The sequence below is a fragment of the Colobus angolensis genome, unplaced genomic scaffold (assembly GCF_000951035.1).
Source record: "Colobus angolensis palliatus isolate OR3802 unplaced genomic scaffold, Cang.pa_1.0 Scaffold224, whole genome shotgun sequence".
NCBI lineage: Eukaryota > Metazoa > Chordata > Mammalia > Primates > Cercopithecidae > Colobus > Colobus angolensis.
Window position 1 is genome coordinate 5,654,606 of NW_012115422.1, and position 23,133 is coordinate 5,677,738.

At 37.1% G+C, this 23,133-nt stretch overlaps 1 protein-coding gene and 1 long non-coding RNA gene across 2 annotated transcripts in view; one reads left to right on the plus strand and one right to left on the minus strand.

Moving 5' to 3' along the window:
- The window catches only part of TTN (titin), a 273,017-nt gene that overhangs the window by 233,007 nt on the left and 16,877 nt on the right, over positions 1-23,133 (minus strand). The window contains exons 12-40 of the mRNA XM_011944051.1: positions 22,718-22,855; positions 22,099-22,236; positions 18,569-18,871; positions 18,342-18,464; positions 16,809-17,090; positions 16,487-16,552; positions 15,589-15,847; positions 15,323-15,386; positions 14,996-15,211; positions 13,934-14,076; positions 12,792-12,997; positions 12,020-12,253; positions 11,665-11,909; positions 10,494-10,750; positions 10,210-10,374; positions 9,939-10,107; positions 8,146-9,839; positions 7,716-7,997; positions 7,002-7,268; positions 6,633-6,905; positions 6,257-6,520; positions 5,904-6,164; positions 3,705-3,965; positions 2,905-3,168; positions 2,557-2,817; positions 2,177-2,437; positions 1,184-1,444; positions 526-667; positions 270-435 (exon numbers count right to left, since the gene is read on the minus strand). Coding sequence (XP_011799441.1) covers positions 270-435; positions 526-667; positions 1,184-1,444; positions 2,177-2,437; positions 2,557-2,817; positions 2,905-3,168; positions 3,705-3,965; positions 5,904-6,164; positions 6,257-6,520; positions 6,633-6,905; positions 7,002-7,268; positions 7,716-7,997; positions 8,146-9,839; positions 9,939-10,107; positions 10,210-10,374; positions 10,494-10,750; positions 11,665-11,909; positions 12,020-12,253; positions 12,792-12,997; positions 13,934-14,076; positions 14,996-15,211; positions 15,323-15,386; positions 15,589-15,847; positions 16,487-16,552; positions 16,809-17,090; positions 18,342-18,464; positions 18,569-18,871; positions 22,099-22,236; positions 22,718-22,855 — 7,665 coding nt within the window. The remainder of the gene's footprint in view (positions 1-269; positions 436-525; positions 668-1,183; positions 1,445-2,176; positions 2,438-2,556; positions 2,818-2,904; positions 3,169-3,704; positions 3,966-5,903; positions 6,165-6,256; positions 6,521-6,632; positions 6,906-7,001; positions 7,269-7,715; positions 7,998-8,145; positions 9,840-9,938; positions 10,108-10,209; positions 10,375-10,493; positions 10,751-11,664; positions 11,910-12,019; positions 12,254-12,791; positions 12,998-13,933; positions 14,077-14,995; positions 15,212-15,322; positions 15,387-15,588; positions 15,848-16,486; positions 16,553-16,808; positions 17,091-18,341; positions 18,465-18,568; positions 18,872-22,098; positions 22,237-22,717; positions 22,856-23,133) is intronic.
- LOC105513193 lies at positions 9,716-12,755 on the plus strand. Its single transcript, XR_001001961.1, has 2 exons — positions 9,716-11,541; positions 12,630-12,755. It is a non-coding gene; the product is annotated as an uncharacterized LOC105513193 (long non-coding RNA).

Consider the following 23,133-nt stretch of genomic DNA (forward strand, 5'->3'; position numbering starts at 1 on the left):
TTGGCAAGCAGCCATTTATTAGACGGTGAAGTTTCTACAGCTGCTTTAATTAACGTACTTAGACAGCTGCTAGGGACACACTTATTCCCTGAGTGGAAACTGTGACTAAATTGAGGTCAGCATGAGAGAGTCTAAGCCAAGTAAGAATGAGCTGATTTAATTCTTTAAAGGACTGTGGTTAGAAAATGTAAAAGGGAAACATTGAAATATAAAATGATAGATTATGGACTACTGATGATTTTTCAAAACATTTAGTATATAGACAATACCTGAACCTCCTTTTTAATACTTCGGATGCGAACATCTCTGCCTTCTACAAAGAGGTTTGCAGTTGACACGTTGCCTCCTGCCACCACTGTGTACTTCCCAGCATCAGACATCCGGGTGGATGGGATCAGAAGGCGGTGGACATATTTCTCCTTCTGAATCTTTATTCTATGGATGAAATGGAAATCGGAGTTTTACCATATGGTGATTCAGAAGAAACTGGGAATTACTGGAATTTAGCAAGACAAAACAACCGACCTGTCTGTGATCTGCAGTTCCTGGTCATCTTTCATCCACTGTACAGTGATGTCAGGTTCAGAAACTTCACATTCAAACATGGCTCGCTTCTTCTCCAGAACCTTAATGTCCTTAATGTGTTTCCTAAATTCTATATGACGAGCTGGAAAATAGCATGTAGAAAATTAACATTTTTAACAGCTTTACTGAGATATAATTCACATACTATACAATCCACCCATTTAAAGTACACAATTCAATAAGTTTCCATGTATTCATCATTGTGCAGCCATCACCATAATTTTAGAACATTCTCATTCCCCAAGAAGAAATTATGTACCCCTTAGCTATTGCCCCAAGGACTTTTCTATTGTCTCCCTTGTAGACCTAGGTAACCACCAATCTACATCTCTATGGATTTGTGTATCTTGGACATTTCATATAAATGGAATCATACAATATGTGATCTTTGTATGGTCTCTGGCTTCTTTCAGTTAGCATAAAGTTTTCAATGTTCATCCATTTTGTAGTAAATCATAGTGCTTCCTTTTTGTTGCTGACTGCTTTCCCATTGTATGGCTATCCCACATTTTATTTATCCATTCATTAATTGATACACTGAATTTTACAAAGCATGTGTGACATTTTTTCTATGGATCTAATATTTATGAAACCATACCTTCCACATAAAGTGTGGCTGTTGACGTAGCTTTTCCAGCCACAAAGGTGTAGTCAGCAGCATCCCCAAAGTGAACATTCCTGATGTTCAGTGAGTGTGTGAGCTTTTTGGTTCTCATCTGGCACTTGTCAGTTGATTTGATTTCCACACCATTCTTTAACCATTTGTAAGAGATGCCTTCATAGTTCACTGTCACCTCAAAAGTAATAGTGTCTTTTTCTTCAGCGTTGATGTCTTTCAGCATGGAAGTAATCATGATTGCTGCAAAGGAGAAAAGGAAACACACCCAAGGAGACTTTATGTAAATATGATGTGGGTTATAAGAGGTGCAGAATAAAAACTTGGAATGTTTTTAGTACATTTGTTGAGGCAATTACAGTTTAGAGATATAAGCTTTGATACCTTCCATGTACCATACAGGACAGTGCCAGCTCAGAGGAACAGAAAGATCAAGTGATAGACACTGAGCCATCTTTCCAGGTAGCCTTTCAGTGCTACTCTAACTGGAACATTTTATCCAGGTGGAGACACTAGTGCTTTACTCAGTGTAACCACATACTAGATGTTTCAAGTAACACTTTTATTTTTTATTTTTTGAGGCAGGTTCTAACTTTGTTGCCCAGGCTGGAGTGCAGTGCCGTGATCATGGCTCACTGCAGCCTTGGTCTTCTGGGCCCAAGTGATCCTCCAACCTCAGCCTCCTGAGTAGCTGGGACTACAACTGTGTGCCACCATGCCCAGCTAATTTTTTTTTTCCTTTTGTTTTTGGTAGAGGCAGGATCTCACTGTGTTTCCCAGCCTGGTCACAAAATCTTGATCTCAAGTGATTCTCCTGCCTTGGCCTCCCAAAGTACTGGGATTACAGGCTTGAGCCACCCTACCCACCCAATCAAGGATTTTTGAGTGGTCAGCAAAGTGTAGGATATAGAATATCAATGAATCTACTGAACATTTCATATTTTATATACAAATATGTATCTATTTTTAACTTACGGGTGACTGTCAGGGTGGCGCTGACTTGGTCATTGCCACAGACAAATGTGTATTCCGCCGAGTCCTCTGTGCTGGTGTTCATGATGATCAACTGGTGGAGTTTTCCCTGCACAACTATCTTGAACTTTTCACTCATCTCAATTTCCACACCGTTCTTCAGCCACATGGAAGGCACATTGAAGTGGGACACCTCACACTCAAAAGAGGCAGTTTTGGTCTCAGGCACCTCGATATTTTTCATGGTTTTTGTAATATGTAATGCTTGGTAAAATCAGAGAACAATTCAGTTAATACAATTTATTTAAAAAATAGACAAAACCAAACAAATTAATACATGGGGTTCATCAAGGAAAGGGCCGTAGGGGCTGCCTGATACTTACTCTCCACAAACAGTTTTGCTTTGCATTCCAATTGCCCCACCACAGCTGTGTATTCCCCAGCATCTGAGGGGGAGATGTTCTGCAGCATCAGCTTGTGGACCTTCCTTTCTGAGACCAGTCTGTGTTTGTCACTTGGCTTAATTTCCACATTCTTATGGAACCATTTTACTGGAACGGTGTCATGGGAAACACTAACTTCAAAGGCAACAGTGGCATTTTCCAAGGCTGTCACATCCTTTGGCTTTTTAATGATCTTGACAGCTAAGAGGAAAATTGGAGCAATTCAGTGATAGGGTTAACTTAATGGTAACCATGGGCTATTTATAAAGCGTTTCTAAGTCAACTTACTCTCTACGTGCAGTCTGGCACTGGCTCCTAGCCTTCCAAGCCTGAAGCCATAAACAGACTCATCCACGATGGCACAGTTTTTAATCCTCAGAGAATAAACAGTTCCTTTGACAGAAATGGCATACTTTTCATTGGATTCCAGCACAACTCCATTTTTGATCCACTGGACACCTTTGACATTAGGGTGTGTAAGCTCGACAGTGAAAACAGCATCCTGTGTTTCTGTCACTGTGAGGTTCTTCAGAGTCTTCTTAATTTTGACAGCTGAAGACAAATTTATGATTGGGTTAGAAAATATAGATGACATCATGAAGGAAAAGAAGTCCTGAACAAGATCATTGTTTAGTCACCCTGCAAAAAAATGGCTACCAAACATTTTGCAGTTATGCAGCACCTCTGTTTTAAAAGACACCTGAGATTATTTAGGGAAACCTGGGATCCAACTGGACATGTACATCATGAAATGATTTTTCTATGCTCGAGTAGTATGCGGTTTGCATAGCTATATATTAGTAGCATAATAGACTGATTGGAGAAGGGTGAGAGATGAATGGAGAATCAGTGTCTGATATAGCTGTTTCACAGAGCTTTAACCTAAGAAATGGCTTTTTTGCATAAACACATTTGATAAGCAATTTTGTACCTTGTGGTATGTGTCTCAGGAAGGTTTAGAGGATCTAGAATGACTTTACGAAAGGAAAATTTATGGTATCCAAAAATGGCCATATCATTTGTCTTTTAAAATGATAACGATCAAGATTGTAATATGATTTGAAAAGGACAAATCCTATGTTACTTACCTTCAACTTTGAGTTTGGCAGATGTTTTGGAGGTGGCCACCTTGTAGGTATATTCTCCAATGTCATCTAATTTGGTGGCAGCAATGATAAGTCTCCTTTTGTGGCCATCAGACTCACTTCTGATGTTGTTAGTCAGTGGTAGGTGTTTGCCATCCCTCAACCATTCGCCTTTGGAATCTGGGTTGGCAACTTCACATTCAAACACAGCTTCCTGGGATTCAGCTACAGTCTGATCTGTGAGTGGCTTGGAGATGGCCCCACCTTTGGAACAAGAGAAGTACAGTATGAGCCCTTTAAAAATATTCACATAATAAGAAAATCTTTGCAGAAGTAAATATAAAATATCAAATTTAAGAACATGATTTTGAAATCATGAAATGTCTATAAGATTGTTTTTACCCATATTGAAAAGGTACCAAAGAAATCCCTCATTCTAAGTATGTATGACTGATAATTAGGAGAAATACTGGAATCAGAAAAGTTTTGTTAAGAAAAAGCAATTGTTGAATTAATAGGAAGTTCTTAGAAGAGTATAACACTGGGATAGCCTCTAACCCAATTCCTTCTTCTTCAAAAGCATTCTAGTTGGTCTTTTAATGATTATTTCCTGAGAATCTGATATTTTGACTACATAAAAATTTGCTAAACAAAATGTACAAGTCATCAATGTTTCTACTAGATTCAGGATTTCTGTATACTAAAAATCACTGTGTTGACAAATGTCACCCATTCTATGAAGTTTCACCCCATTGCCTCCACTCTTATCATCCACTAGTAGAAATAATTACTGCTTTAACAAGCTAGTTGCTTATGTATCTGTCCTCTCTAAATTATGAATTTCTCAAGAAAAAAATCATTTCTCATTTAGTTTTGTGTCCTGAGTTCCTACAAGTGTCTGACCTATGGTAGGTACTTTAAAATCGTTGGGTGAAATCACAGAGGGGATTCATAGTTTATTCCTGTTTCCACACATTTAAAAACATGTAATTTAGATTAAATGTATAAAAATGCTGAATCTGAAATTTTGTTTTACCAGTCTTTTCATGGTCCGATCTCTGAGGAAATCTTATAATGTAAATAAGTATAAATCATGAAACTTTCATACCAAATAAGACAGATCATTACCATATGACTTGCTTCAATTCTAGATGTAATGCACAACACGATCTGAATGTAACATGTCAACTCTCAATATTTAAACTGTAATGAACCAAACAAATTAATGATGACTTCTAGTCTTTTGTTGACAATTGATTTACATTTTTTATTCTTCGTTGTAAAGCTAAGACATTCTGCTGAATGATGGTCTTATTTCTACATGATATCATAAGAGATACAGTTATGTTAAACTGTATTTTGAAAATATTTATTGAGTTCATTAAAAAGTAGGAAGAAAACAAAAGGCACAAAGACTAAACAAGCAAGAATGGCTACAAAAGGAAATAACTCTCTAGAATAAGAAAGTTTAAATAAAGCTCAATTCAGCAAATATCAATTGATTATCTGTCATTTGCAATATATTGGAATATACAAAGAAAATTCCAGATTTCAGGAGTTTATACACTGATATTGAAAGAGGAGGCCGGGCACGGTGGCTCAAGCCTATAATCCCAGCACTTTGGGAGGCCGAGACGGGCGGATCACGAGGTCAGGAGATCGAGACCATCCTGGCTAACATGGTGAAACCCCGTCTCTACCAAAAAAAAACAAAAAAACAAAAAACTAGCCGGGCGAGGTGGCGGGCGCCTGTAATCCCAGCTACTCGGGAGGTTGAGTAAACCCGGGAGGCAGAGCTTGCAGTGAGCTGAGATCCAGCCACTGCACTCCAGCCTGGGCGACAGAGCAAGACTCCGTCTCAAAAAAAAAAGAAAGAGGAAATGGGGAATAAGACAAGTGCATAATAAATACTATGAACGACCACATATATAAAGTGATCCTGGGGTTGGAGGAGGAAGAGATCATATATAAATGGAGAGATTAAAGAAGGTTTAATGGAGAAGGTGATGTTTGAGGTAGGCCTAGAAGAACATTTGTAATTTAGGCTGGTGGGAAAGGTGTTGCAAGTACTATTGGCTTTGGAAACAGCATAAGCAGAGGCATGGAAATGGGAAACTGAAAGGAGTTTTGAGGGAAATGAATGACAATTTCTTAAAATAACAATCGCTCCTCATAAGAATTTAGGTTAATAAATATACCAACCTGCCACAGTAAGTTTTCCAGATGTCATATTTTCTCCCGCATAAAATGTATATTTTCCTTCATCATCTTTCATCATATTTAGAACTGTCAATTTATATATTTTTCCATGTGCTTCGATTTTATATTTAGAACTGGGTTTGATTTCCTTGTCCTTAAAATTCCACAAGACATCAATTCCAGAGTGGGACAGCTCAACCTCAAACACCACATTTTGAGTTTCTGTACAGGTAAGGTCATGAAGACCTCTGATAATTTTAATTTCTGGGGAAAAAATAAAATAATTTCTTGGTTATTATTACACTGAGAAAGTAGAATGCTTAAAGTAATTATTAGATAAGTAGAATAATCCTTACTTTCTACAGAGAGATTACAGTTGGTTTCAACTCTGCCAACTATCAGCTTGTAGGGTCCTTCGTCTGAAGCATGAGTTCGGTTAATGACTAGCCGCTGTTTAGTACCTTTTACAATGGCATGCACACGGTCATCAGGCTTGATTTGTTCATCATTTAAGTACCACTTAACAGAAGTCACATCAGGGACTGAGACCTTACATTCAAGCACAGCCTTTGTGCCTTCAATCACGTTAACATCTTTTAGAGGTGTTATCACGTCCACACCTGCAAAATCATACACACACAAGATGAATGAATTTTGTTGAAATTGTCTGCTCCTTGAAGTTCTTTATGTTGCTTGATAGTGTAAACATAAAATTGTATAAGTAGGACTCACTATAGACAGAGACACGCCCACTGGTGGAGAGGCCAAGGGCTGGAATGGTGAAAGAGTAATTTCCAGCATCTTCTTTAGTCATGTCTTCAATGAGCAGCATATGAGATTGTTTGTCTATCACAATGTGAACCCTGTCACTGGGCTGCACTTCTTGGCCGTCTTTCATCCAGACGCCTTCCACACTTTCCAAGGAGACTTTAACTTCAAGCTGAACAATGTCACCCTCACAGACTTTTTGGTCACTAAGTCCTTGTAGGATAGCAATGGGGCGGGCTGTGAAATATGGGGAGAAAAAGAATGTTATGATCATTTTTTATCAATAAACCATAATGATGCTCACTGCAGGCTGACAGGAATGGGAAGACTTACGTTTCATCTTTAGTTTACAGGTTGTCTTTTTTCCGTCAATGACAAAGCTGTATTCTCCCTGGTCCTCCTTGGTTACGTCCTTGACTGTGAGGTTCTGACGTCCACGACGAGATGTAATTGTGTATTTGCCATTGGATTTAAGCTCCACATTGTTATGATACCATTTTCCTTCTATATTTTCCGGGGATACAATACACTCTAATTCTCCTGAATATGATTCTGGAACTTCTATGTCCTCAAGTTCCTTCACAAACTCAACAACTGCACCTGAAGTATATAACAGAAAAAGAAATCATTTTTTTTGGAGAGGTATGCATCTAGACTTAGGATAGAGACAATGTCTTGTATATCTCTTATCTCCCCCATACTATCAGGAATATTCTTAATATCTACCTGCTGATGGGCTGAGAGATAAATTTTCAATGAGAAGCAGTTATTTTATTTTAATTTTTAAATATTTTTGAAAGTAAAGAATTATGTTTTAATAAAAATCTTAAAAGCTAAAAATCAAGATAATACTACTTAAAAAAATCCAAATGGTCAAATTGATAACATTCTTAATTAGGAACATAAATTTATGATTCTGGCTATGAAACTTATAGCCAATTTCCAAATAATTGTTTTATGAAAGAAAAATTGCATAGCCAATTTGACCACATGCTAAAGGTGACTTTAGAGCTTAGGTAAACAATGAAATCCTTCGTTGTTGAATACCTTCAACAATAAGTTTAGCAGTCGTTTTGATATTTTCATCTTCCGCAAGCACACAGCTGTAATCTTCAGCATCAGACATATCAATGGTCAGTATGGAGAGGAAGTGAACCTTTCTGTCAGAGTGCATCCTGTATTTATCTCCCTCATGAACCTCCATACCATCTTTATACCATTTCACTTTGACAAATGGTTCTGAAGTTTCACATTCAAAGGTTGCCATAGTGTCTTTTTCCTTAGCAACAACATCTTGTAATTCCTGTGTGAAAGTGATCAATTGCTTGGCTACAAGAAAAAGGTGGGGGTAAAAGGGGAGAGCACATTATATTAAATTCGCAACCTGAGGAATGGGGAAAGAAAATAAAAGTAAACGCACTCATGGATATTCTTGAATACAAAGACAGGTCCATCAAAGGAAAGACATGCAAATTACCTTGGACAAGTAAGAATGCATGACTGGAGGTTTCTCCAGCTATATTGATGGCTTTTACCATGATGCTGGCAGAGTCCTCAGCAGTCACATCTCTTATGACCAATTCACAAACATTGTCTTCGGGCCAGTACCAGTAGATCCGGTCAGACCGTTCAATTTTGACACCATTTTTGTACCATTCACATTCAGGGTCTGGTTTCCCCACGACTCTGACCCGGAAGTGTGCATCAGATCCTTGGCCCACTGTTTGGCTTTGGATTCTTTCGAAGATTTTTGGAGCCTCCATACTAGGACTTAGTTCAATCTTATCAGGTTTAAAAGTTGGAATCGTGATTTTGCCTTCTTCGGCAAGAGCTTTCTTTTCCTCTTCAGTTAACTCTTTGGTCCAGTGGAGAAGTTCATCTTTTGTCTTCCTGAGGAGTTCCTCATAGGATTCATCTTTCTTTCGAGACTTGAGCTCCACAGCGGTAATGGCTTCATAATAGCCCTCTTCTGTTCTGCGCTTGAATTTACTGCGTAACTCTTCTGACTCTTCGGGCACTTTTTCATGGGTAATTCTTTCAGCCCTTTTCAATTTCACAATTTCTTTGGTTTCAGTGGTGTCAACAGGTCTATCCACTTTTTGTACTTCAAACTGAAGTTTTCCTGGTTCGTGTACGTGAAACTCGGGCCTTGGTTCAGGAGCTCTCCTAAGAACAGACCTAAAATCTTCCCTCTGTTGAATCTCAAGCTTCACTTTATGCTCTATCACACCTTCAGGATTTTCTGCGGTGACCTTCACTTCACCTGTGTCATATGATTTGCAGTCCACGATGTCCAGATAATGGATACCATCATAGCGAACTCTGAACCTTTTGCTTTTGCGAATGAGCTGTCCATTGAGGTACCAGTTGACTTTGGGCTGAGGGTAGCCTGTTACCCTGCAGCGGAACCTTGCGGTCTCCCCTTCAAGTACTCTAACTGGCTCTGGGAACAAGACAATGTCTGGCTTTTGCTTTTCTTTCTGATCTGTTGTTACACCTGTAAGTGCACCTTCATGAGCCATTCTCTCTAATTCTTCAATTCTCTGTAAGCCTTTCCTCCCCTCAGGCAACTGGGATTCTTCTACAAGACTTTTCTCATCTTTAACAATAAGGGTAGCAGATGTATGATCTGTTCCATATTTGTTAGTGGCTCTGCAAGTAATGATACCACTGTCTCTAGAATATGCAACACCATAATCAAGGCTGCAGTACCCAAATTCATTGATCATACGGAGCCTGTTGGCTGCCTCAAGTGGCTTTCCATCATGCAGCCACTCCACCACCATCGTTGGGTCACCAATGGGTGTTAGCCTGCATTCAAAGTGGGCAGGTCCAAAGCGCTTAAGTCTTAAGGAGGTGAGTTTTTTCTTGAAGAATGGTTTCTGTTGTTTCTCTTTGTCATAGAGATCACCTTCTTCCCATTGCTCTTGACCATATCGCAAATGGAGGGGCTCCAGTTCTGGGGCTGCAATCTCCTTTGCTCTGTATGTCCCCCTTGGGATGATTAACTTTCTCTCTGGTTCAGGCTCTGCAAACTCAACTTCAACATTTACTTTGCATCTTGTAGTGTCTCTGCCAGCTTTATTAATAGCAGTCGCAGTATACCAGGCAGAATCTTGGCTGACAGTGGAATCGATTTTAAGGGCAGCTTCTCCCTTGGTTCCTTCAATTCTATAAAAAGTTGGGGGAGGGAATCATCAATATAGTGGTATAGCTTCCCTGGTTATTGGATTTGTATAGTGAGCTTAGCTTTATTATTTCCAAACTTACCTGATTTTGGGATATTTATGAGGCACAATGATGTCACTGTTTTTCAACCATACAATGTCAGGGTTGGGGTTACCCGTAGCTCTGACTTTCATTTCAAGTCGGGAACCTTCCTTTACATTGACATTTTTCAGTTTTTCTACAAACATTGGTTTTACCTGATGTTCCACAGCTGAAAGAGAAAGGTCATGATTTAGAGGGAGTAAGGCTGAAATACCTGTTTATAATCCAAGTGATAAGAAAATTCATTTATTTTTATTTTATCTCATTTTACCTTCCACAGTTAAAATCACTGAAATTGAAGATCTGCCTGCCCTGTTTTGGGCAACCACAGTCCATTCCCCAGAATCACTGGGTGTGGCAGGGACAATAATTAGTGATTGAGTACCATCTTCTTTAATGACCACTTTATGGGTATAGTCATTGACAATTTGCTGGCCTGTGAAAATATGTTCAAAAGAAAGTAGATTTTAAAATAGTTTTTAAAAATTGTTAGACAGATACATAAGCTTGTTTTTGTGTTTTTATGATTCATGAGCAAAAACCTGTCATACTTACCATCATGAAACCAGAACGTCTCTGGCATAGGTCTACCAACAACCTTTAAGTCAAATCTGGCAGTTTGCCCTTCTAAACATTTGAAAGAAGCAGGTTTTAACACAAAGACTGGTTTATACAGTCTCTCAAGTTGTGACTCATCTGTCTCCTCCAGCCTACGTCCAGGGGACATTCTTGCAGGGGACATCCTTGCAGGGGACATCCGTGCAGGAGACATGCGTATAGGAGACCTGCTCACTGAACGTGGAGAGAGAGATCTGCAAAACAAAGACAAACAATACTTTCATGAGGCATAAAGAAAACTCAGCAAAACAAACTTCATTTTGTCTTCTTCATTATTCATTATTCACGTTATTTTAGAATTTACTTCTTGCATGTATTAGAAGGCACCTCCAACTCATTCAGATCTAAAATAGAATATATTATTTTTGCCCCCACAGCTATGTTTTTCCTATACTCTCAATTTTGGCTGGTAGTCATTCAGTACATCCAGGTACCCAGGTTCAAAAATCTTGGAATAATTCTCAGTACTGTCTTTTCCTTACCACTTGGATTTAATCAGTCACTAGACTTTTTTTGATTTAACTACCAAAACATCCTAATAAATGTTGGTTGGATAAGTAAACCAAATGAATACATTTATGGAAAAATAAAAAAATATATATTTTTTATCTCAGAGGAGGAAAACATAGAAATCAATTTGGAAACAAAACAAAGCAAAACAAGACTCTATCTACACATTGCAGCCAGACTGACTTGGAGTTTGAATGCTGGCACCACCACTTACAGGCTGGATGAATTAAGGCAATTTTCATAGATTCCTAGGGCCTCAGTGTTCCTATTTCCAAACCAATAATAGTCATCTTTTTATTGCAGGGCTGTTGTATAAAATTTACATATGTAAAAATCAGGCATCAAATAAGAGCTATTGTGATATTAGCTGTAGCACTAGGAAAATAAATAGTATGATACACTGATGAAAATTCTTTGCTCATCTTACATAGGGGCAAGAAATAAAAACTCTTGGCAATTGTTGGTGTTGCCACCGGTAAGTTTCTGTGCCATCTTAGCCCTCAATTTTCTTCTTACACAATAGCGATTTGCTACTAAGATATTTGATGTTTTGAAAACAATTTACATACTAAGTAACCCAAATTATTATAAGTCTTACCTGATTCTGCTCACTGGCTCTGGTGTGGGGATGTAAGTTGGAGCTCCAAGTGGTGCAGCAGGCTCCACATACAACTTCCCTGAGCAAATTGCATTTCCTTTAATATTGCTGGCAAATGCAGTGTAGATTCCTTCATCTTCTGGAAGAACAACAGGTATACGCAGACTAGCTCTGCCATCTTGTAGAAAGTCCATTTGGTATCTTTCTCCATGTTTGATGCGCTTGCCATCTTTGTACCAAGCAATCTGCAAAGAATACCATGCATGTATGAATAAAATTTACATCAAATAGTTATACTGTAACCAACTTGTATCTTTACTGTGGCAAAGAGGTATTATAAATGTTTATATTTTACCTTTGGTAATGGATATCCAGACATCTTGCAATGAAAAGTGACACCCATCCCCTCAAGAATTCTATAATTCTTGATTCTTAACTCAAATCCTGATTCAACAGCTTCAGATTCAGAAACGTCAACTGCCATCTTTTCTTCTCCATCTTCTTCAAGAAGTTCTTCTAATGTAGTCTTTATTATTCTATATTCAATTTCTTTAATAAGTCTCTCTTCAAAGGAAGAAATATGGAATTCCTATGCAAAAAAGATTATGGTCTGTTAAAATTACTTATCCTTACTGACGGAAATTATTTAAGGATGTGTATCTGAGCTAGATTGTTGAAGATTTTAGCTGGGAGAAGAATCTAGAAGACTTTGGTTTGTTTGTTTTAATCTGCATTATGGTCATCTTTCCCATTGAATGCTGTGGCATCTTGGGTAGAAAAGTATTCCAAAAAAGCAGGAGTTAGAGGTGGGTTAGAGGTTACATTAGCTTATCATACATATGAAGAGATCTTGGCATTAATGAACTTAGCTCTACTAATATTGGTCTTTTCCTTAATATATTATAAACCCTATTTCTAAAGCCACATTTATGGCATATATGTAATCTCTATTTCTAAACTCACAGGTGCAACATACCATGAAGATTAAGGAAACTTAGCAGCAGTGAACTTTGACCTACTAATAGTTGTCTAACCCTGAGCTCATCTCTTGAAAATGAAAATATCAAACAAAAAAAGGAAAGTATAATTTATGAAATGGTTTGGTTGGTCATTATTTTTATACTCACCTGATCTTCTACATACGTTCTGACCATTACGGTATCTTTGGCCATTTTCTTCCTAATTAAGGCTTGTTCTTTTTCATACTCTTTTTCATACTCAGAGTATACAAATCCAGGGGCAGTTTCTCCAACTTTGGGTTCTTGAACAAATGCAGTCACTTGTGTCTGGTAAAGCATTTCTTGCTGGGACTTCATCAGTGACTCATAATCAGCTAAGAGTTAAGAACGTAAGTTAATTTTTTAATGTTCTTACTAAAAACATTCATGCCACTATGCATTCAGGTAAACTGTACACTGGGGAAAGTTGATAACCAAAAGCCAAATTTTCCAAATATCTACTATTGACGTGCTCAATATTTTCTAGATGGAATTTGGAAACCAAACTTACACTAAAAAATCAAATCAGCCACTACAATTGTAGAAACAATTTTATATTAGCAGTCAGTTTTGGGGGGATCTACCATGGAGGTCTTCCTAATTTGCTTGTGGCTTTTAACAATTCATTTACCTTCCTGAATCTTGAGTGCTTTATTGGCTAAATGAAGATAATATTGTAATTTCCTCTAAGGGATACTGTGCAGATCAAATGAAACAGAGTGTGAACCAGTTCATTGTAAATGTGAACAGTCTAGCATGAAAGCTACTGCATTTGTTTTCAAGTTATAAACATTGAAAATCCTGACTTTCAGGTTTTCTTTAAAGTATCAGGAGCTCTAGCAACACTGAGCCTGGTAACAGCCTGGTGCGTGCCTGGTAACAGCCTGGTGCGTGCCGGGCAACAACACAGCTACTGTCTCTTTGAGGCAGGGCACCTACTCTCCAGTTTGCCACTGTTTTCATTGCACTCACTGTTACCTGCCTGGGCCTGGAAGGCAACTGGATTTAGAATCTGTGCATTTTCGGAGGCATGATATGCCTAGAAACAAACACACCAAACAGAAACTATTGCTAGAACCTCAGAAGTTTAATGCCAGTATAGTTTTTGAGGCCATGTGGTCTAAAACATTTTCCATACAACTGAGGCAAAGACACTGGGACAAAGTACCAGAACCAGTAAATGGCAACCGGCTTTTTAGCAAACGGACAGCACTGCTATCTCCTTGTATTTCAGATCTTATCATGCACGTAGAAACTAGAGTTGCACTTACCTTCTTCAAGCAAGGAAGCAGATGCAGAAGTTTCTCCATGCTTATTACGAATAACAATAGTGTATTCCCCAGCATCATCAGCAAAAGTCATAGAAATTACTAGCTTGCATTCACCAGTTTGTTTGTCGTAACTCACTTTGTATCTTTAGGTAAATGTACAAAATTTAAAAATCAGTTATAAACAACCCTTCTGTGGGTAGAATAATTGGACTTATCTGTGAGTGGATCTGTGGTATAAAATTCAATGACCCTAAACATATGACTAAGCTCCACAATAGATTATAAGATTGCTGGAAATTGAGAAAAATGCAAGAACGTGAGTAATTAGGGCCCAATAAGTTAAAATATTCATTTTAAAGAATATTTATTGCTAGAATCAGTCATGAAATTAAGTGATTTTCCGTGTTTACATTAGCAAATGATCAGGTCACTTAAACAACAGGTATTTTCTCCTCGTTTGTTATTTTGTTTATTATTTCATTCAGAGATCAAATGAATAATTAAAACAATAAATTCCTTTAAATATTTCAGTATTAACTCTCTGGTACATTATATTTATTATTATTAACGTATGGCACCTACATTTTTAGATTACCAGGTTGCTCTTTTTATCTTAAGTTGCAAAATATTCAGAGCTAAATTTTATATTGAATTGAAGAAAAATTAGTAGCATAGATTTTTGTGCATAACTAGCTTTCTTCTTCATTACATGGCCCCTATTCTTCTATCTTTTAGTCACTTAGTTATTACATGTTTTTATTGAAAGTTGTCTCAAATATTTTCTGGAAGTGTGTATGTGAGAAAATCCATATTTTCTCTACTTTCACAACCTCAATGAATTAAACTATAATGTAAATAAATATATCTTCCATCCACTTTTGTCACATAGCTTTATTTCTTAGGAAGACTTTGCACAAAAAATGTAAAAATACCTCAAAACAAAGATGGCTCCACAATGAAAGAGCCTATGCTCAGGGTCGGTGGGGTAAGTAAATTCTACTCTAGGCTTCATGCACATATCATACAAGTCACAGAGAACTCTATATTCAGCCATCAAAATACCTGTATCCAGTGGTCAGAGGAACACCAGATTTTTTCCAGTACACATGGGGCTTTGGGTTGCCACCAACTTGGCATCCAAACACCACGCTCCCACCTTCCACCAGTTTCTGAACCACTGGTTTTGTAATAAAGTAAGGCGCAGCAGGTTCTCCAGGCCCTGCTTGTTCCTCTGTGATGCTAGTATCAGTCATAACCACATCTCTTGACTCAACAAAGCTGGAAAGAGAATTCCCCTCATATTAGTTTCTGAGTTGCAATTTGCCAATACTGACGGGGCTGAAAGTCAAAACTGTGCTAGAACAGCTACTAATTAGCAAAATGTTTTACCGTTTCTCTTCTGTGGTAAATTTCTCAGTCACGGCTGTGGTTTCCTTTTCAAATTCTTCTGACACTGAAAGAAGACAAAAGTTTCTCATTGAGATGAGATGTTTAGTGACCCTGCTTAGCACTGACAGTTAAATTGACCATATAATCTCCCCCCCAGTTCCCAAAAGGGACATCATTTCAAGGTGCGCAGAAACCGTATTGTGGAAAAGAATGTCAGATGAAAGTGATGGCATGTGCATTAGGACTGTGGGAGGGTGGCCACTAACCCTGCACAGCCAGATAGCAGGATGTGCTGACGGTTCCAGCCTCGTTAACAGCACTGCAGGTAAATCGCCCGCTGTCTTCCGCAAACGCTTCGCGAATCATAAGACGAGCGATTCCACTCTGGAAGGTTATCTGGAAGTCAATGGAACTTTCGATTTGGTAGTCTTCCCTGTACCATGTCACTGTCGGGGATGGGTATCCAGAGATGTGGCACTCCAAGGTGACAGATTCACCTTCTATGACTGTCACATTTTTTAAGCCCTGAAGAGAGAAGAAATAAATAATGATATGTGTGTATATTCATTAATCATTTCTGTTTCGTAACAAATGTGGAGTTTGAACTTACACATTTCAACTGCCACAAAATGGCCTTTTAATCAGGACTCCAGAAATAGTAGTAGAGAGACTAATATTTATATAATATACTAATATATTAGCAAAGAGCTGTAAGGTTCAATAGCAAATGCTACCTGTTCAACAAAGCTTTGCCATGGTATCACCAACTGGAATGAATCTCTCCCTCCCATGGATTCTCCCTCTGTTGTGGTGCTTATCACCTTATATATTTTATTATGCTCGTTTATGTACACTTTCTCTGATGGCAAAGAAAATATTTCAAAGAGGGATGGAGGGATGGATTTGTCTTTATGTCTCCACAGCTCCTGCAATAATGCCTTTTGCATTTTAGAAGCACATTAAATCTTTTGAATCCATAAATGATGTACCCCATAGAATTTCCCTCTTCCTTGCCAATATGGTCAAATATGGTCTTAAAATGAGCATCTGTACGCTCACTAATGTCATTTTGTATTAATTTGAGAAACTGATCTTTGCAAACATGTATTAAAATGATTTGAGCAGATATGAATAGGGTCCAGCATAATCAACTTCTTTACTCACCGAGACCAAAGTTGGTGGAGTAACAGGAATTTCAACAGGTGCTGGTACTCTTGCTGTTTCTGTCACCTAGATTTTTACAAATTATATTACAAAATGCTCATGAAATTAAGGGAAATCTCATAAACTCTTAGCTCACGCAACATTATAAAAATAATTTGAGAAAATGATCTCTGACCCATACTGTGCTCCATAAAAATCAAGTCTTAGCGTGGTAAAGGAGAAAGGCAAGACTCCGCTGGCTACTTTTCAGTGCAAACTAGCCAACCACCTGGCCCTGCTCAATGGGAATGGACCAAGCAACAGTGGGTAACCAGTGACCAACCTTGGCTTCGCGCCCGTGCAATACTTCAAAGCGCTCTTCACGGACGGTGGCGCCAGTGATGCTCACCCCTACTTCCTTTTTCACCTCAACGCCAGCTTGACTCTTGTAAGTATCTGGCGTGTCAGCGAAGGGGAACTGTGGCGAGGGTGTGGGCTCTGCCCTTACCCTAGTCTCACTGGGCTTCACAGTAGGAGCCTTCACCGATTTGGTGATCTTCTGAGCAGAAGATGTGGCTGACAACTCTTTTTGTAATGTGGCAATAGCACTACCAGCTATTGATGCCTACATGGAAACAGAGTCAGAAAATAAAGTCACTTAACCATTCTCTGATGGCTAACCCTCTCGGACTGAGTCTGAGCCTATTTCTATAAGGTCCGTTTTTCAATGTTCTCGTTATCACTCATTATCACACAGTTAATGAAAAGTCAGTTAGAGAGAAGCCAATTATAAAGCTCCTTGTCATGCCTGTTAGTTTGTAAAACAAATTTTAAATATCTTTTTTAAAGAGTTGTATTCAGAACTCCTTATTTTACAGCTTTTATCATAAAAGGACGGGGTCTTCTAAAGCTTAGTCATGAATTTTCACTTGACCATTCTGATGAATGCCACTTTTGAATATGCCACAGTGGGAGATTCAAAATTAAGAAATTATTGAAATTGTTGGTAAATTCCTAAGAACTACTTTGCAATAGTACATTTGAGTTTTAGCCACAAATCTATGTGAAAGGTGAACATGGAGACATTCAGACAAAATATTTGAAAGGTTTCCTTACTGCTTTTATTCTGTTACAGTCTATGGTTATTTGTTTTGTAATTTGAGACTAAATCGAATACAGGCGTTATATGTAGCTTACAGTTCTTTGCAACCATAGAAGGTTTGGGTTCTATTTCTTGGATATGTATGATAACAATAGTGATTAATATCAAGGATTTATTACATGCTGACAACTTGTTAAGGTTTTTATATGCTTTTCACTTGCATTTTACATGTATGTTTACTTTCTCCTGATGACAGAGGTTATAAGGGGGAAAATAGGGCACTAATCCAGAGCTATTTGATTCCCAATCACCATATAGTACCACCTCTCCATCTTGCTATATTGAGTATATAAATATATGAATCTCAATGTCTTCTGTCTTTATTATTGAAACACATTCACAGTTAAGTTACTCTGAAATGTCTCACAGCATAACTAAAACTATGCTGTGTAGTATACTACTTTCACAAAATCATTAGAACAATAGTAAAACAATTGAGTTTGAGCTGTCCCTGAAATGTGAACTAGAGAGAAGCCTGTGTGGATTTGTGTCTCCTCAGAGGTATAAGATAACCACTTGTGACTCTAGGCTCATTCTCCTGGGCAAGTTTCAGAAATCAAACCTTTAGGGCATCTGGGCCCACTGTGAACGCAAATACACACACACACATCACCAAAAAAAGCCTCCAGTGGCCTACTCCAAAGATGCTCTATTTCACAGGTTAGATACTTATTTCCTTTAAACATTTCTGTATCATGCTCTGTAACTTCTTACCTCATATACATGTTCTGTCTTAGGAACAGAAATTTTTGAAACAGTAAAGTGAGGGCTAGCTGTGCGGGGGCGTTTATCCACATGGACTAATCTTTCTGTTGTTAGATCTGTAGTTTTCTTGATCTGCATTGAAATGAAACTCAGTGATACCATTGATGACCAATGACCACAGCAGTGAGGCTTGCTTTACCATAAACAAGGTGAAAAATCAGCAGGTATAGACTCACCTGTGATGATATGTGCATTCCCATTTGATCAGTAGTTTTGATATGAGTCTCAGAAGGAGCCTGGATTACTACAGGCTTGACTGCTTTAGGGACAACGTGGGGTTCTGAGGCTGGACGTTGGGGAGGCTCAGCTACCTTTGCGGTGGAAATGCGTTCCTTATATCCGTACTCCAAAGTGGTCTGCTGAGCATAGGATTCTTCAAGATGCCCAGGCTCTCTGGGCTCTCTGGGCTCTCTGACTCGGGCTTGGTCTACTGCAGCAACAACTGTTGCTACAGCTTCAGCCTTTTTTCCAACATCCACCTGGAGACAAGGTTTCCAGAATTAATACACAGGAATATTGAGAGGAGGCTGGAACATCTCCTAGGCATCAGGACAGGCAAATGGGTAAAGGCATGATAGGTAGATGGCATCCACGTCATACAGCAGTGTTAATGTGTCTAGAAATGTATCTCAGAAACACTTTTAGGGACTATTTCATTGATTATTATATTGTGCAGACATCGATTTAGATCCACTCTCTGTACACCTGCTTAATTATACTAGACACTAAATCACATAAACACAATATAGGATAATCACAATATGAACATAAAATCATAAGGAGATTTTGAAATTTTGTAGAATTTTTCCAGGCAGAGAGTCAATCAGCAATTGGAAAATCAGAATTTTGGAGCTGGTTCTCTTCACCGATTATTTTTATTATCTTGTTGACCATTTAGTCTGATGTTAATGCAATGACAGTGGTGACATAAGTGCACTCAAATACCATCATCATCCCATCCAGAAAAATCAGTAACTACAGAGTTATATGGTTGCATGCAAATCGGACATAACGTGAAAGCTCATAAACACAGAGTGAGCATATGAATTTACTTATGATTCTCTAAGGGTAAGATATGTTTAATCTATTAGAAAATACCTTTCTTAAAACACACAGATGACAAAAAGAACCCCGTGCAAATGAAAATATTGTGATTAAAATGAAAGTGTTATCATGTTTGGATTCAAGAGAACAACCTTTCACATTGATGTTTAATTTACTTTCATTATTATGGAGAGTTAAAGCAAAGAATGAAACAAATATTATTTTCTCATTTCTGAGTCTGATGAACATAAATGGAAATACAATTTGCAGAGCAGTTTCTCTTTTAAAGAAGGCAAACTAGCTGATGCGGCTTAGATATTATGATTCTACGTGATACTTGGAAACAGCACACCGTAAAAATCACATAGCCATGTTCATCCAGTGCTTTTTAAAAGTAAGATTGGAAAATTTTATTAAGATTCAGTTTTCTGTATCTGTGAATAGAATCTAGAATGCATTGGAAACATTCTTCAACTATGCTACCTGTATATCTTTAAAAATTGTTCTCTGAACTATTTAAGATATAAATGAGATTTTTCTGAGACGGAATTGGGTCTTTAGTGATCACGGGCTTTATCCAGGGCTTCCTTTTAGGAAGACACAAACAATCTCATCTGCCTCGAAGGACTGCAAATACTATCTTCGCTTTAGATTGTGTCATCTCAGAAAAAAACATAAAATATACATGAGGCTCAGGTGAGTTAAGTTTGTCCATTTATTTGTTTCTTTTTTAAAAACTATATTGGCAATGAGCTGACTTTAATTGTACAGACGTTTTAAAGTGTTAACATCTTCGACAGATAACACTAAATAAATATATATTATTTTGATTGTAGAGTGATCACATTTCCACCATATCTCATTTGAACCTTTTAGCCAGTCTGATATGAAGTAGTCAGGTTCAGTCTTAATTTTATTTTAACAATGATAAAAGAAACTGTCAAAGAAACTGTCATTTGACTAAATATCACACAACTGAAATATTTAAATTTTGTTCTTAATTTTAAATATATGGAAAAATCTTAATCATGGTAGAATATTTTAAATTGAGGAAGCATCTGTCTGTTTTTTCCTTGAATTATTGTATATCAAATTTATATACACACACTTATTGGTGGACGACAAATGAGTACGCTGGTAACTGCTTTTATTTCTTAGTGGATTTTGATATCTCTCATATGTTTGTAACCTAGAGAAGCAGGAAGACAAATCGGACTAGAATATACCAGTTCATACCAAGTAAATGCTGAGAATAAATTTTGGAGACATAAAGGAGAGTATTACATGGTCTGACTTTTCATTACTAGAAATGCTCACTGTTCAACTGGAGGACGGACTGAATCTAACCATCTCTACTGTTTTATTGATCAGTCAAGCAATTAGATGGAATACTGGAAGCACAATTCATGATGGATGAAAAGTTATGAGAGTTGATGATGAAATGGGATGAAACAATACTTTTCACCTCCATTGCATCAGTTTTCATCTCTTCTTGGAAAAGATGTATTTGTTCTTGTTTAACAGCAAATACTTCTCTAGTCATTGGCGGTGTGGCTGATTCAGCAGATTTTGCAGTGGTAACTACTACTTTAGGTATAAACATTTTCTCAGCTTCCATCCTCAGCTATTTTTTTTAACAAGAATAAGATAGTGAATTCATGACAAAATTTGAATGAAAACAAAAATAAAAAGTTAATCACTCATGAAGTATGTTGCATAGTGGAATTTCTATAATTTATGAGACTTCTGTAAGGCTGATATGCCATTAAATGTTAGACTTGAATAAAGGTTTAAAAAGTTTATCTTAAATCATGTCTTAGAAAAAAAAAAGATGTAGAGTTAGAAAATGACGTTGAGGGAAATACAAATAGGATTCAGGCCATCCTGCTAATGAAATGGGGAAACTTTAGTTGCTAATTTTCAAGTGGTATATTAGCAATAAAGAATACAATTAGGTAAATGGCTCATTTGGAGTAAATGATAGTCATGGGAAACAGTTTAATTCATGGATATTTCATAGCTATAAATAGATACGGTAATCTTTTCATGACTTGTGTGAAATGGTTCTGTTTGAATACTTCCTTCTCTAGATTTTAATATGCATCTTGTTTAGCTTTAGTGGGAGCTGCTACAGCAGGCATTATAATTTTTTCAGTTTATCTTCTCCTGTGATATTTACAGGAGGGAAAAAAGATAAAGTTTCATACAAAGAAAATTATGGGTAATTTATTGAAATAAGTCCATACTCCATAATGTAATAAACTGAATTTATGACCCCTCAAAACACACATCTTCTTGACAGTGATTAAGAGTCATCATTTACTTATACAACTTCCGTGTTTTTAAAAAATGTTCATGGGCCTCTTAAAATTAGCCTGCATGCAATTTTAAATCAACTTCTGGAAGATTCCCAGATGTTAATAAAATGTTGAAAATAATGGCGAAGAGATAAGTGGAGAAAGGGATATGTAGTAATATTAACAATAAATCTTTTTTAGTTTCCAATTATTTAATTGTCTAAAAAATAAATTCGGTTAATAGTGACTCATACATAAGAAATTCAGAGATTTGATATTAATGTATTATAATAAGGAATTTCACATGATATGTGGTATTAATGTATTATAATAGGGGATTTCACACTTGGAACAACAATAGTCACCTTTCCATGGGTAACTTGGGTTTGTTCTTGTCTAGTAGCCATAGTTTCTCTAGTTCTCAGTATTGTTTCTTGTTCTTTGGCTTTAGCAGTAGCAACTGCTATTGTAGACAAGGCAGTTTTCTCAGCTTCCTTTCTCATCTGATTATTACAGTAAAATCAAGATTTAAGTTGAACAGGGCTTCGAACACACATAGTATGACCCTTCCCCCTTCCTCATGGTGATGCAAGATGGTTATTCAAGGTTAAATACACACGAGAAATTAACTTTCACCTGGCAATGTCTACATATACTGACTGCGAATCACAAAACTTAGAAATGTTAGCTATTTAAAAACCTCTAGATGAGTCCCTATGTCGCTTTTTAAAAATTAAGCTAAAAAAATGCTAATCTTCATGCAAAGAATAATGGTGAATAAAATGAATTATAAATGTTACCGAGGATGAAAATCAAATGTGCAGATAAAATTAATGATAATCAGTTGCATATTTACCATTTTGTTTTTAGTTAGGGGTTTTAAAAGGCAAATACAGATTAATAATTCATACCACATTGTAGTTAATAGTTGGCTAGAAATTAGTTTAAAGATGAACTTTTCACAGCTCAAATATCTGTATTCACCTTTTCCTGAGTTATTTGAACTTGTTCTCTTTTGGTAGTAATGCCTTCTCTACTTCTTGATACTAAATCTTGTTCTTTGACTTTGGGTGTGGCAACTATGACTTTAGGTACAACTGTTTTCCTAGTTTCCTTCATTATCTGATCACACACAAAAAGTAAGAAAATAGTCATTAAATTCCATAAGTCTTTAATAAAAGAAACATAAGTCAAAAAGAAAGGAGGCAAAATTTCTTCCTATTCAAGGAAATTTTAATTACATTAAAATATATCATTTGAGCTGCTTTGATCATCCATACTGTTTCACTGACAAAAATATCTAAACAGTAAGTCCAGTTTAAAAGAAAACAATGTGATCAGCAATAAAAGACTAATGAGTACTCTTTTGTATTTTTCACATTTTAAAAATTATAATCTAT